The sequence below is a fragment of the Alligator mississippiensis genome, chromosome 1, assembly GCF_030867095.1.
Source record: "Alligator mississippiensis isolate rAllMis1 chromosome 1, rAllMis1, whole genome shotgun sequence".
In the NCBI taxonomy this organism is placed as follows: Eukaryota; Metazoa; Chordata; order Crocodylia; family Alligatoridae; genus Alligator; species Alligator mississippiensis.
The window spans coordinates 363,897,919-363,914,404 of NC_081824.1; the positions used below are offsets into that span (position 1 = coordinate 363,897,919).

Below are 16,486 nucleotides of genomic sequence, written 5' to 3' on the forward strand. Positions count from 1 at the left end.
ATATTCTTTTATCAAATTAAAAGCCCCTGTAAGATCTCCAAAATATAAATCACTAAGGTAAGATGGGAAATTGAGATGCATCTTCTACATTTTAAGTTAATTAAATGTCTCAGTTTAAAATAGTTAACGAACCTTTTGTTTCAGCATTTAGCATTTCTGTTTATTGGAAAAAATAGCATTATACAGATTTTGATGCACACAGTCCAAAAGTACATTACAAATAAAATGGAACTACTCTATTCTGTCCAACAAATTATGATCCTGACCCTGCAGATTCTGAGAGGCTGCAAGGATCCACTGCAGTATCTGAACTTAAGTCTCCTATCTTTGTTGGGGAGAGATCCATACTATGCAACTGGCCAGCAAATAGAAAGCTGATATATCTTTTTTTTTCTAGCACTGGAAGGGCCTCGTACAGGTGTATGGTTATTCACTAAATGACAATTAGTTTTGTACTGAAGAGTTTTTATTGTTTGGTAGCTTGTTTTTAAAGAGAATTTCTCCTTTAATGTAATATTTTCTCTTTTTTGTTTTTGTCCCTTAAATTATTTAACTTTTATTCTCTCCTTTTCAGAATTCTATTCTGATTTCCTGCTTGTAATATGCTTACCTTTTTTTTAAATTTTCCCCTACCAAATTTTACTCCTTTCTCTCCTCACTTCCTCCTCATATTAAGGCTGCTAAATCAAAGCTTTATTTTTTTTTTGTAATAAAGCTTATTTAAATAGACTCATGAAAGGAGTTATATCACATTTCACAGTGATCAGCTGTTTTAGCCCAAGGCTGCACTTGGATATCTCCAGTGAAACTTCAGTCAATGAGGCAAGAGGTACTGGTGTGAATTTTCCCACTCTCACATAAATATTATTTACCACATCATCTCTGCCCTTAACACAAACAGTAAAATTAGATATGGCCTCAGTAATCTACAGGTGATAGGTATAACAAGGCAAATGACCTCATTATCGGCAGGACAAGAAAATATATTTGTCAACAATGAACATTCAACATATATACCCACCCAAGACACTGCATTTACTGTCAATACAGCAAATTTCACCATAAGCTATTCGCAGTGAGAAATAAGCTCTCACTTCCACCTAGTGAAGTATGAAATGCATCTGCTTAAGAAGTTTCACTTATTTCCCAATTCCAGGACCTATATATATCTGAGGTTGTTACTTAGTCTTTCTATTTGTATGTCTCTCTCCACAAAAGGTTGCATATTGTACCCACCAGTGGCAATAAAGGAGAAGTAGTTTTCAGGTAGCTGAAGAGGAGGAATCGCAGCAATCTGTCCCTCAGAGACAACAAGTGCACTGACATACTTCACAACTGCTATGGGGAGAAAAGGGGGGGGCAACACAGTGCCAGTTTGCAGATGGGAAAGCAGACACAAAGAGATAAAGTGTCCTGGCCAAAATTACAAACCAACAAGCAGCAGACCATGGATTCTCATGGCAAAATTAGTTTCTGGTCAACTGCTCTGGCACCCAAACTGCACCTACCTCAATCCCCTTAGGACCCAATTAAACAGAACCTAGACAGCAGTCAGAAACAATCAGTAACTTTTATGAACAATTCCAGTGAAGAGCTGGAATACTAATGGTAGCTCCCCTTACCCATAATGGCATATTTTCAGGGCATACACTTTTTCATTTTTCTAAGAAGATGCTTGCCCCATCACTAAACATTCTCTAGTACACCACACCCATGCTGTGTGTTCAAATATATGAAGTTCCAAGCAAGTTAAATGAACTGTTTGAACAGAACACCAGCAGCCACAAAAGCCTGAAGTTCAGTGGGCTAAGAAAAATAGCACATACCATTCTTCCTACCATGTCATATGTCCTTTTACAATCAAACTTTAAACATAAGGTACAGTTTAAAAAAATCATATGATTTACCCCTTACCCTCTAGAGTCTCCTTGATACCATAACATTTTCACTAGCCAAAAACACAATTTTACAGAATATATCATGGACTAATAATTACCAAATCTACTGGTGCTTTTATTTCAGTAACTTATGCCTTCTATTTTGGAGAAATAGAGATCCTTCTGCATTTCTACAGTTATGTATATAAGTGTCCTGACTGTTCATGCTACTTTTATGCAGTTGCTTTTGAGACTTGGTCTCATCTATAGCGTTACACTTCTTGAAATGCAGCTTTTTTTTTTTGCTTTTTTTTTTTTTTTTTTTAAACACATGGCACCTTTCATACAAAATGTATCTCAAAATGCCTTATTAAGTTAAAGGGTAGTAGTGTGAGGATCAGCTCATCAGATGGTTTAAACCAATATGGGTTCAACAGAACTATGCCCATCTACAGCAGCTGATGAGCTAGGTCACATACTGAAAATAGCTATGTGAGGTCATAACTTCGTTGCCAGAGCTGAGATAACCCAAGACACTTCAGCTAGACCTCCCCTCAGTATTAAAAGAGCAGTTAACTAATAAAGCACCTCCAGTGAAAGAGTTCTTTCTTTTAGAATATGCTTCCATGATTCACAGAAAACCAAATCTGGGCCTTCACAACACATGGCAAAAAAACAGTCTTTCAGGAAGTATCTGAAGAAGAACATATTATTTGGTGTGATGTACACAGTAAATGAGAATGCAAGCAATTCTTTGTATTGCCAGGCTACACAGTATTATCATAAGATAAAGGTTGCTGTTTCTTTCAGATTTTATTTTAGTATTTGTCAGAGGAACTTAGGGTTAGAGCCTCTATTTCTATTATCTGAATTCAATGGATCATTGAATCACGGATCATTTGAATTTATGGATCTATTACTATCATTTGAATTCAATTACATAGGTAACAGGAGGAAAATCAGTGAAAACATAGCACCACTGCTCAGTGCATCTGGACATCTGATCACCGACACCAAATAGAAAACTGAACTCCTGAATGAGTACTTCACATCTGTATTCCACCAGTCTAAGAGTGATAGTTCGCCGAATGCATATATGACACAGAATAGTCACAATAGGGATGATCACCTACCAACAGTCAATGTAGAGCTGGTGAAAGAACAGCTAGAGAGGCTGGATATCTATAAGTCAGCAGAACCAGATGGACTTCATCCGAGAGTCCTGAATGAACTAGCCAAAGTCACTGGATGACTGCTGGCAAACCTCTTTGAGAATTCGTGGCACTCAGGAGAGGTCCCACATGACTGGAAGAAGGCCAATGCTATGCCCTTCTTCAAGAAGAGGAGGAGAGAGGGCCCAGGGAACCACAGGCCAATCAGCCTGACCTTAATCCCAGGAAAAATCCCAAAAAAATTTCTCAAGGAGTCTACATGTGATAAGCTAGAAGAAGGCAACATTCTGAACAACAACCAGCATGATATCACGGGTAGGTCATGTCTGACTAACCTTATCTCCTTCTACAACCAAGTTACTCACCACCTGGATAAGGGAGATGAGGTTAATGTCATTTATTTGGACTTTAGGAAGGTCTTTTACTTGGTTTCCCAAAAGGCTCAAGGTAAAAGTAGAGGACTATGGGCTCAACAATTCCACAGTTAAACGGGTGGGAAATTGGATGCAGGGTCAGACCCAGAGAGTACTAACAGCCAGATCTGTGTCAACCTGGCGGAAGGTAGCCAGTGGGGTTCCCCACGGTTCAGTACTTGGACCAGTGCTTTTCCACATCTTCATCAATAATCTGGATGTAGAGGTGAAAAGCACACTGGCAAAGTTCACCGATGACACCAAGCTGTGGGGAAGTATGGCCATGCATCGGGGTAGGCTGACAATCCAGGCAGACCTAGACAAATTAGTTAGATGGGTGGACCAGAACCAGATGCTGTTCAACAATGAGAAATGTAAAGTGCTCCATCAGAGGAGGAAAAAAATCTGCAACAAACTTACAAGCTCAATGGTGCTACATTAGCTAGCAGCACACCCAAAAAGGACGTGGGGGTCATTATTGACCACAAAATGAATATGAGCCACCAGTGTGATATACGGTTAGCTGAGCAAACAATACGCTGGCATGTATCAACCAATGCAGCTCAAGCAAAACTAAAGAAGTTATTCTCCTGCTCTACTAGTCATTGGTGAGGCTGAAGCTAGAGTACTGTGTCCAGTTCTGGATGCCACACTTCAAGAAGGCTGTGGAGAAGGTTGAGAGAGTCCAGAGAAGAGCCACTCGTATGATTAGAGGCCTGAAGAGCAAGCCATATGAGAAAAGGGCTATCAAGCCTGGAAAGGAGAAGACTTCAGGGGATTTGGTGGCAGCTTATAAATATATCAGGGGAGAATATCAAGGGCTAGGCGAACAACTATTCACCAAAGCACCCCAGGGGAAAACCACGTGCAGTGGTCATAAACTCCTAAAAGAAGGTTTCAAACTGGATATATGGAAAAATGTCTTCATGGTTCATGTGACCAGACTCTGGAATAGACTCCCAGCAGGGGTGGTGCAAGCACCTATCATGGAGATCTTCAAAAGGAGACTGCACACACACCTTGCTGGGGTTATTTAACCCCAGTAGTCTTTCCCACCCAAAGCAGGGGGAGCCTGGACCCGATGATCTCACAAGGTCCCTTCCAGCCTAAACTGTGAATCGGTGATCTTCTCCTAATATAAATGATTTCAATTAAGCTATGGCAATTTAGAACAGCTGAAGTCTTCAGATGGGTTCCTCTTGTTTTATAAATCAAAAATATAATGTAGCAAGGAACCAGCAAAGAGGGGCTGCAAATAGGGTAAGCAGTTTACAGGCAGTTTGCTGGGAGCAAGAGGAGGAAAGGGGAAAAAAAAGGCAAGCACCAGATCCTGCCCAGGGAAGGTAAGTGATCCAAAGTTGCCTGTGCCTTGGAGTTCCTGAGTGTTTGTTTAGTGGGCTGTGTGTGCTTGGGGTGTGTGCTCTGAGAAGCTTGGAGTATTGCTGGCTTAGTAATTGCCTAGTGATTGTTGCCTGGGCCTGACAGAAGCCCTAAAGAGGGGGTGGAGCCAGTCCAGGACCAGCAGGGTATAAAAGGAGACTCCCTGAGTGACCAGGGAGCCAGCAAACAGGGTAATCAGTTTGCAGGCAGTTCACAGGTTTCAAGTTATTGGTTTTCAAGTTCACAAGTTATTTTGCTTCCCCCCAACCTTTTGAGGGGGAGTCTTTCAGCATGGTGTGGGGAAACAGGAAAAAAAGGATCATTTTGGGGCCAATGAGCAGTGAACAGGCCAGCTTCCAGACTAGTTCATTACAGAAGGTGTACTTGGAAGAAGGACAGGAAGTGAGACAAGGCAGATTAAGAGACCCAGGAAAATGGCTGGAGGACATTGCAATGCCAGAGCCACTGCTACTTCCTCTGCTTGCACCTGTGAGGTTTCTGTCCAGGCAGGACCTCTCACCATCGATGCTTCTACCCATGTCCAGGTTTGGCAGTGGGGGCTTGCAGCTTCCTTCCAGGTTAGGGGGTGCCTACAGTGTGAGCAGCGCCTCCTGGTGGTGTCTCTCAGGGAACAGGCAAGAGATCTACAGGAGGAGATGGTGAGACTCCGAAGCATCCTCCGCCACAAGGAATTCATCAATTCAATACTGGAGGAAACCTTCAAGACTGTGGAGAAAGAACTGCCAGAGGCAACGCTAGAGAAGAGAGAGGACATGGATTCCTAGGAGGGTGGAAGTTTGAAGCTTGTAACCACTGGCAGCAAGCAGAAATCTTCACCTCCACCTGTACAAGTTTGCCTGGAGAACAGATATGCAGCCCTAGCAACAGAGAGGGAAGAGTACATTCCATTGGTGAAGGAGGACAGGCCAGACCTCACCAAAATGGGAAGGATCATGACAACCACAACCAAGATGAAATAACGGGTGGTGGTGGTTGGAGACTCCCTTCTGCATGGGACAGAGGGAACCATTTGCCAACCTAACCTGTTGTCTTGGGAAGTCTGCTGCATGCCTGGAGCCCAGATCCAAGATGTCATGGAGGAATTACTGAGACTCATCTGACTATCTGACTACTACCCCACACTGCTCATCCATGTGCACACAGATGATACTACAGGGCTCTGGGTACAAGGGTAAAAGGGTCTGGGGCTCAGGTCATGTTCTCTTTGATCCCTCAAGTCAAGGGAAAGGGCCTGAACAGGAATGGGTGCATCTTGAAGATCAATACCTGGCCGCACAGGTGGTGGCATCAGCAGGGTTTGGCTTCTTCAACCATGGGATGTTGTTCCAAGGAGACAGATTACTGGTAAGAGATGGGATCCACCTGATGAAGAGAGGGAAAAGTATCTTTGCAGACAGGCTCACTAACCTAATGAGGAGGACTTTAAACTAGGTTTGTCAGGGTATGGAGACCAAAGCCCTGAGGTAAGTGGGGAAGCGAGAGACGCAGAGGAAGAGCAAGCAGGAGGGAGGCAACAGGGGAAGTATTCTCATACCTCCGGAAAAGTCAGGGCAAGCAACTAGCTACCTTAGGTCCCTATACATGAATGCACAGAGCCTGGGAAACAAGCAAGAAGATTTGCAAGTCCTTGTACAGTCACAGAACTATGACATGATTAGAATAACAGAGACTTGGTGGGATAGCTCGCATGACTGGACCACTATCATGGATAGGTAACAAACTGTTCAGGAAGGACAGGCAGGGAAGAAGAGGAGGAAGAGATGCACTTTATGTAAAATAGTCATATGATTGCTCAGAGCTCCAGTATGATACTGGAGATAGGCCTGCTGAAAGTCTCTGAGTTAAGGTTAGAGGTGAGTGCAACAAGGGTGATGTTATAGTGGGTGTCTGCTATAGACTAGCAAACCAGGAAGAAGTGGTAGATGAGGCTTTCTTCAAACAGCTAGCAAACTTTCCTGATCACAAGCCCCGGTTCTCATGGGGGAATTCAATCGCCCTGACATTTGCTGGGAGGACAATACAGCAGTGTGCAGGCAATCCAGGAAGTTTTTGGACAGCGTTGGGGACAAATTCCTGGTGCAAGTGCTGGAGCAGCCAACTAGGGGCCATGCTCTTCTTGACCTGCTGCTCACAAGCAGGGATGAATTGGTGGGTATGTACTAGTAGATGGCAACTTGGACAGCAGTGATCACAAGACTGAGTTCAGGATCTTGAGGAAAAGAAGGATGGAGAGCAGCAGAGTAAGGACCCTGGACTTCAGAAAAGCAGACTTCAACTCGCTCAGGAAACTCATTGGAAGTATCCCCGGGGAAGACAGTCTGATGGGGAGAGGAGTCCAGGACAGCTGGCTGTACTTTAAAGAAGCCTTACTGAGAGTGCAGGAACAAACCATGCCAATGTGCAGAAAACTAGCAAGTGTGGCAGAAGACCAGCTTGGCTTATCAGGAGACTCTTCAGTAAACTGAATCACAAAAAGGAAGCTTATAAGAAGTGGAAACTTGGACAAATAACTAGGGAGGAGTATAAAAGCCTTGCTTGGGCACACAGGGATGAAGACAGGAAGGCCAAACTGCAATTGGAGTTGTAGCTATCAAGGGACATGAAGGGTAAATGAGAAGGGTTTCTACAAGTATGTCGGTAGCAAGAAAAGGATCAAGAAAAGTGTAGGTCCTTACTGAATGGAGGAGGAAACCTTGTAACAGAGGATGCAGAAAAGGCTAAAGTGCTCAATGCCTTTTTCAACTCAGTCTTCACGGGCAAGGTCACCTCCCAGACTAGTGCACCTAACAGCACAGTTTGGGGAGGAGGTGAGCAGCCAACAGTGGCAAAAAAAAGCAGGTTAAGGACTATTTAGAAAAGCTGGACATATACAAGTCCATGGGCCCAGATGGGATGCAACCAAGGGTTGAGGGAGATGGCTGATGAGATTGCAGTCACTGGCCATCATCTTTGAAAACTCATGGCAATCAGGATAGGTCCCAGGTGATTAGAAGAGGGCAAACATAGTGCCCATATTTAAGAAAGGGAAAAAAGTGGATCCAGGGAACTACAAAACTAGTAAGCCTCACCTCAGTCCCTGGAAAAATCATAGAGTACATTCTCAAGTAATCCATTTCAAAACACTTGGAGGAGATGATGATGATTAAAAACAGTCAGCATGGATTCACCAAGGGCAAGTCATGCCTGACCACCCCGATTGCCTTCTATGATGGCATGACTAGCTCTGTGGATGCAGGTAGACCAGTGGATGTGGTATACCTTGATTTTAGCAAGGCTTTTTTAATACAAAGATAGTTTTAATTAAAGATATGTTAAAGTTCAAAGATATCATCATGGATTTATAACTTTGAGAAAATATATTCATGTAACCTTTTTAAAAAAGTTTTATAAATAGGTCACAACTGGCCATGGACTATATTAGGGGCCCAATCTTATGGGGTTCCCAGAGGCTCCTCTATAAATCAGTAAAGATTAAAGAAAACCATTCTACCCAAAGGGACTCAGTGCTCAGTCTAAAAAGAGCCCATTAAGCATCTCTGTGATACTTAGTTTCAGTTCTCAAACTGTGGATTTGTGTCTCCAGAGATTATAGGCAGACAAGGTTCTTTGGGTAGATGTGATATCTTTTATTAGACCAAGTAAATATCTGGAAAAATTGTTCTTTGCAAGCTTTCAGGCACAAATGCCCTTCTTCAGGCATAGGGAGAGTTTGTCATCTCCAGAGATAACATCCTTCTTAACAGCTGTATATGGAGATGAGAGATAAAAGACCTGATTACCCACCCATCAGCAGTATTGTCCCTCTGCAAGTTTGTGTACACACAGTCAAGCCCTTACCTTTCTTTAAAAAGTGCACAGTTTCAAGATATTAAATGAATAAAGGATATCTGACAACAAGAATGCACTTTCTGTAGAAAACAATGATTAAATCAAGGCTTCCTGACCAGTGATTTAAATCATGATTAAATCTATCCGATTTAAATCAAATCCACCCTGAAAATTGCAGCCATTATGTTTTGCATTTATTGTTGCTAGTAGCACGCCTTACCATATTTCTACAACGTAACATTTTTCAGAAGTTGTTCATACTAGTAAGGAGTCTTTAAAGAGGATGAACAAGAATTTTGCTGCTGGTCAATGTTTTAAGCATGTTACAGACGCTTAGTGCACAATAATCCCAGGGTTTGCACATTACATTCTCTTTTAAATTTGAAAACATGTGCTGACACATATAGTGGTTAAGGAGCATGTTATAATAAATGTGGACACCCTAATACAAACACGCACAGGCATGTAATTTTCTTCCAGCAAATGAGCTTTTTAAAAACCTGCTACACTAATGATCTATAATCTCTTTTTTCCTAAAGAGAAAATTAAAAGTGGATGTTATAAAAATATTAATGAGAACTGTTGCAAGAGATCATGACAAGCACTTTTCATGAGCTATGAAATATATTCTGAGTCCAGTTTATACAAATTAATTCAGACAACAAACAAATTTGGTAGACTCCATGCAGCTTGTACTAAATTCCCCAATTAAACATACAAATGTGTTTGAAATAACTCATTATCAGGGCTCCTGGTTTTCTCTGATAAAAAAAATTCCCAAGTTTTGGATTTAAAAAAAGTAACTCAAAATCCACATTCTTCCGTGATTAAAATGAAATGCCAGCCATATATATATATATGGTGTTTCATTTTAAATCACAGAAAAATGTGGATTTCAGGATACTTTTTTAAATCCAAAAAAATAAAAAAAATAAAAAAATCAGGGATTTATTTTTTTTTAAACAGAGAAAATCAGGATCCCTGCTCATTATACAATGGATAGTCCCATAATATAGTTTTGATAAATCAAAGTTATGCTTCTAAATCTGAAATACTATGACCGATTACTTCTAAAGCATTTTGATACCTACATTTGCCCTCCTCAACTGATTGGCATTTAAAAGAATCTCACTCATACTGCACACCTTTATATTACATTCTTTATTTGCAAACTTTACTATCTCTGTATCTAAAGCCAAAAAGAAACATACCAGCTGAAATGTTCGTAAAGCAAGAAAGCAATCATTATGAATACGCTGCCAGGATAAGCGGGTTTTGATACAGCTCTCAAGCTAGGAAGGTTATTGATCTGTGAGATTTTGCTTTTCATTTATTTCAAAGTAGGTTCTAAGCTACTTTTGTTTATGACTACCTTTTATTAAGGCGATGACAACTAAGCAACACAAACCAACTCACTCTTCAAGTGGCTATAAAGGATCAAATATGTGACATCTGGTCTGCCTCAACAATTCTAACAGTGGTAACTGCCTGAAAACTATTCCAAATGCGCATTAAATGAAAACACACCGGAAGCTCTCTCAGACGGTATGGCAAGCATCTAAGCCTGTACGTTTTTTCTGACTGGTAGCAAAAATTACTTATTTGGTAACGCGATTAGCTGATCTCAGTTCCTTTCAAAGTGTTCTGCTACTAAGCAGCCTTATGAAAGATGGCAGAAAAGTTAGATGGAAAGAAAACTTTACTGAGAGCATAGAATAAATCACTTTCCCTGAATCTTTGAAGAAGGACGAGTAAAATATCTATAACAACCAAATCTTGTACAATATAATAGAAATCATAGACTTAATTCACCTGCATTTGGCTTTCTAACTTCATACTGTATTTGCAGCAGTTGGCACAGAAGTGAGCATCCTTTAACTTTTTCTGCTTGTTTATGATTTGCAAGGTAAAAGGAAATCTTCCTGAAGATCCGAAAGGCAACAAAAAAAATTACAAGCAGCAAACAACATGACTGGGGTAAATTCCATTCAGCAAACTTCAAGTTTCTCAGCATGAAAAAACAGGATGAATGGGGAACAGAGGTGGTCAGAATGGCATCAGGATCAGGCACAATATTGTTAGCTTGTGCAAAGTTTACTGAAGGCTAGGACTGATTCTGAGGTAAATGTGTTCTGATATGATTCCCAAGTTCACAATTACTATATGAAATGAAGAGGAAACAGCACATCCTTTTAGTAAGGATGCATTTGGATGATTCTAAAAGGCAAAAAGATGCGTCGGATGTGTGCCCAGTCCCCAAGAGCACTTCCTATTGGTAACCTGCAACCACATGAAACTCTACACAAGTTCACAAAGAGAGCAGAGCCACTTGCAAGCCTTCACCAGTACATCCAAGATAAAGGGGCAGGATCCTGAAGCATATATCAGTTAGAGTGAATACACATATAGAGACATCTGGAGGCTCTCCTGAATCTAAAGTTAAATCTGGAGAAGCTTCATTAGAGTGTCTATGTTTGGATCTTAATAGAAGGGAGTAAAAACTAGATGCTAGTTACATATCTGTTAGTGGAACAGAAACTAAAGTTTGAGAGTTAGGAAAAGTGACAGAGCAATTGGGAAAGCTTAGAGAAAAAGCAAGAAAATTACTACTCTCCAGCTTCAAACTGAAATGCTAATTAGAGGCAATACACAGTGAAGATGGATAGAGGAATTAAAGAATGTACATAAGTATTATAATTTAAGGTTAGTAAATTTCCTAAGAGTTGGAAGGAGTGAGGCTACTATTAGAGAGGACCTCTCAAACTGCTTAAACAATATTTGATGAGAAGTATTTGACATTTCTAAAGATGGTATTTCTTCCATTGTATAAGTTTTCTTACTGCACATGTGGCTTGTTCTACAACTGAATAACTTTGATGATGAGGAACTGGACAGGTTTTACCATTGCATATTACTGAAAACTACAGAAAGAGACAATGTTTAAAAAAAATTAGGGGAGAATTGATCCCAGAGGTGTTGGGCTGATCACATTTACCCAAACACTTATTTGGGATCCACTAGTGTAGCAAAGGAGGGAATTTAGGCATGTGGCCAACTGCTGGAATCAGATAAAGTATGGATCATTTTATAAATTTTCTTAGGACATAAACAAAATTATAGCAACCTGTCAGAAGCTTTACTTGAAATGTCTGAAAAATTATGAGACTGCAGAAACTGGGTATAAATGTAAAGACTGTGTACTGAGGCAACAGGAATTTTACTAACATTTTAACACACACATGTTAAATGGTTTAGCTGTTAATTTTTATAATTTTTTTACTAAATCAGATATAGGAGAAACTGTGACTGGAATTCAAAGCCTATAGTACAGACACTGGAAAGGTAAAACCCTAACAGAGCTTACCCCATACTTGGATACAGGAATAAGGGAAGCAACTGTATTGGATGAAGTCACCCACTGAAGGGAGGGAAAAGGGGTTGTGATCCAAGCTTCTCTGCACTTATCTTCCCCCTAAGGGAGCAGATAATTGAGCATATAAACTACATGTCTCCCCAGCCTTTATGAAGGTCAAAAATGGAAGGATGGGGAGTTCCTTTCACCATCACTGCAGACCTGCACAAGCAGCGGTCAGAACTTGGCCCTAAGTAAAAAGCAGCCGAAAATGAATTAATGGCTATTATATCTGTCACTTCACATTTTGGTCCCTTTAAGATACAGAAAATAAACTGCAAAGCCCTGACCCCTTGATATCATTATATGACGTAAGGGAAAGAAGGGAAAGCTACTTTATTAGTTAAATTACTTTAACTAATACAAAGATTGTGAGAAAAAATCATATCATGATAAAATTCGATCATTTACAAAAATATGAAGCAACATAATTTGTGAGATTTGACAAGTTATGTTTTTTCATATCTTTGAAAATGATACCCAACTTGGATTACCATTCTGTTGTGTTATCACAGCTAGAGGGGAAGCCTGACCAATGAAAGGTTGGATTGAGTTTTTTTTAAAATGCAATGCTATAACATCTTGATAGTTCAGCTACTAAACAATCATTTCCAATCCAACGTTATGCTTTGTTGTTGACCAGCTTTTTTTCTCCGTGACTTGAAACAGTATTCAAATTGCCAGTGTTGCTATTTCTGACATGCATGTGTAGTTTAATCACCTTACTAGTGCAATTTAACAAACTGTCACCAAAGCATGAAAAATAAGAGGAAATTTCGGTGGCCAAAAGGGAAAAATATCAAAGCACAGTGACTAGTCACTTACTGTGAAGTGGCATTTAACTGTGACCTCTTGCAAGGTCTTTAGGTCAAGTGTAACGAAGAGCAAAGCATTGAAAGCTCACTTCTGAGTGCTGTGAAAGAGCTCATTCCTGCAAAGACTGTGTACATAGGCTAACTCAGGTGTTTAGACCTATTAACTTCAGCAGGGAATACTCCAACATGTAAAGTTACTCCTGTGTACAAGTCTTTTCAGAACCAGGCCATTACTTTAGAGGGAGGTTTACATTTTGTTTTTTCAAATAACACTCCTCTAAATCTGAACAGTTGTTTTTCTTACCTGAAGTCTAGTGTTCATTTCCAAGAAGTAAAAATTCTTCTTGCAATCCACAAGGAATTCTACTGTTCCAGCAGAGGAATATTTTACTGCTTTGGCAAGAGCTACTGCTTGTTCTCCCATTGCTCTTCGAGTTTCAGGATCCAGAAAAGTGCTGCAAGTGCAAAAAGAGTAACCTTTCTTTAGTTAAAAAACATAATTGAACAGTTTTATCCTTTGCTTAAGCAACCTATAAAATAAAGCTAAAAAGATGATGATATCGCACAATCCAGTCAACTCTGCCATATAATAGCTGTATCAGTGAATAAACAAGAGTACACCAGAACTACTTCAGAAGCATTGGGTGCTGGCTACAGCCAAGGTTGGGGGTTTTCACTGGGGTGTACCAGTGCTCCTGCTGAGCCTGAAAGCTGGAGATTCCTGCTTAGGTCTTGTCTCTCTGGTCAGAGTCAGATGGATCATCACATTTGGGATTAAGAAGGAATTTTACCCAGTAATCAGCTTAGTATGGACTTTCCTCTGCAGCAGAGGACTTTCCTCTGAGCCCTCTTCCTTAGATGTCACTGACGCACTTTAACAAGCCTTGCAGCAACACAACACCAGTCATCAATGTCTCCCTGCTTTACCTATGGCAGGTTAGGGTGCTATCCCTTGTAGTTGTGTAACAGGGTTGATTGTGTACTTTTAGTAATATGTTAGACAAGGATTTGTATGGGATGGTTTGAACAGAGATAATCCTACCTCCAGCAGGGGTTCATACTAGATGACTTTCAGTGGTGCCCTCCAGTCCTACTTTCCTATGATTCCATTATTCTAACCTTAGATTAACCTTATTTCATCCTAGGTTCCTTTTAAGAAATAAAGCTTAAGTGCAGCATGCAGTACTCTTGGTAATCGCTGCTACTGTGCTCTAAAATATGTTTTAAAGATATAAAAGAAAACAATGCACATCTGTACAACATTAAGATCCATAAAATGTGACCTAAAATATTTAATGATTATTTTAAAGGCACATTTAATTAATAAAATCCATCATCAAAAAAATTCTGGGCAATGCTGAAGTTTGTAGACAACAAGCATACTATGGAAAAATGAATGCCTAGATCAGTTGTTCTCCACCTTTTTTGAATGAGGCGCCCCTCCATAACTTTTGTGAATTGAATGGCACCCAGTTTTAAAAACTAATGTATATACTGCAGTGCTTGCTTCCTTGTAGAGGGGCTGGGCAGTGGGGGTGGAAGATCAGCCAAGCAGGGACACGCCTGAGCCTGACCTTTTCTGATCATCTCCTCAAACGTCATGGAACCCTTTAAAGGATCTGGTGGCATCCCAGGGCGCCACAGCCCCCTGGTTGAGTCTAGATCAAGGAAAAAATACACCACCCTTAGCTTGTGGTTGCCTTGTTTTCTGCATCTGTTTAAAATATGATGTGGCTGTTATAGAGCAATGTGCTCCATAAGGCAAGTAATGATAAACTAGGAAAGTTCATAAGGTCTGAATGAGATATTCTGACCTGTGGTTTGTTTTTCTTTTAATTTGGGTTTCTTACACAGGTAAGATTCTTATGAAAGAAAACTAGGACATTCATAAGACTGAACCCAATAATCAAAAACACTAACAGTTTGCAGATTAAACCTCCAAATTTCCCATCACAAGTTTACCCAGTAGTTGCAATTTTAAGTTGTGAGTTTTTCTGATTGTGATTCAGTCCATTTCGCACAGTACTGCTACCATTCAGTGGTGTTCCTCTGCCCCAGTGTGCAGCTCAGCTATTCCCTCAGTAACCACTGCAGTGACTGCTCCCAATCACCAAGCTTCCTCACCCCCAAAGAAAAAATGCATGACTTTCAATTGGCCAGTAAATTACAAACTCAAGAAAAATATACATACTGATGGTTCCTTCTCACTAGGATACATGTTCAGAATTAGATTAACCTATACAGGTAGTTAACTGAGTGGTAGGGAAACTTTTGGCTTTTATCACAGTTAGAGAAAGTTTTTTACTAAGAGATTCTAAACCTGGAACATGGATTTATAATGAAAAAAAAAACTATATATGTCAAACTGTTCCCTATTAGAAACACAGTTACACTAAGCAAAAGTACTTACTGCATCTGTATTGCAACTTAGGTTGCCTATACATGTGGAAGAATCCTCCCAGGTTTGTTTTCCTGGTAGAAAAATGTATTTGGAGGCCCCTAGATAGACATTCAAATGCTGATCCCTTAAGCAGCACAGAGTTTGAAGTGCTGACACTGCACAGACAGAGGGCCCCTGTACACACTTCTCAGTTTACTCTGTAGGCTCCCTCAGTCAGCCTGGAGACAGATGGCAGTGGTGCATAGGACAGCCCTAATTGGCCTGCAGACACTCAGGGGAAAAAAATGAAGTCTGATTCAGGAAAGGTGGCAATGGATTCCATGCCAGTCTCTGATCTCACACATCTGAAGAGATCACTAAGATCAAAAGGAATGGGAAAAGCAGAAAAATCTGACATAGGCATTGTAATGTAAAAAGATGGGCTTGTTACTCTGATTCAGTAAGGCAAGGCTTTCTAACTTCTGGGCAGCTGGGGACCACATGCAGCACAGGCCACAGACCTGGGGAACACATCCTCCGGGGGCTGCCCCCCTGCCACATGGGCAACCCAGCCCCTACACCAGCTCCCTCCACATGCAGACCAGATCTCTCTCCATGTGCACACAGCCCAGCTTCAACCTCCCTGCATGCGTTGCCCAGCTCCCTCCACCACATGCACAACCCAGATCCCCACCACACATGAAGCCCATAGCCTAGCTCCCCACCCCCAACACAGGCAGCCTGGGGCCCCCACAGCTGCACCACAAGCGGAGACAGGAACCAGAAGACAAACAAGAAAGGTGGAGCCTGGAGATCCCAGCCACTGCCACCAAAAAAGCAATGGGAGAAGTGGCAGTTGAACAGGAACTCTTAACCCTTTGAATGCTGCATGTGGCGCACATGCTGCCAGTTGGACAGTCTTGCAGTAAGAGAATAATGCAGAGGAAAAAGTTAAAAGCCTGTAATTTAATCAAGGAACATCAGTTTATATCACCTGTTATGCAAACACATTTTGAGCAATTACAGACTAGCTGATTTCCCATACTGAATGATAGCCTTGGTCTCTATTTAAAAAATAAGCATTATTATTTCTCATACAGACAAAAAGACAGCTACTACCCTTCTACTACTAAGAAATCTACTACAGTGATTTCTTCCTATATTTGTTAATGTATATGTAGGGTCTCT

General features: G+C 40.8%; 1 protein-coding gene across 1 annotated transcript in view; it reads right to left on the bottom strand.

Moving 5' to 3' along the window:
- Positions 1-16,486, bottom strand: part of PCCA (propionyl-CoA carboxylase subunit alpha) — a 476,911-nt gene that overhangs the window by 266,733 nt on the left and 193,692 nt on the right. The window contains exon 12 of the mRNA XM_059721102.1: positions 13,223-13,373. Within this exon, the coding sequence (XP_059577085.1) occupies positions 13,223-13,373 (151 nt within the window). The remainder of the gene's footprint in view (positions 1-13,222; positions 13,374-16,486) is intronic.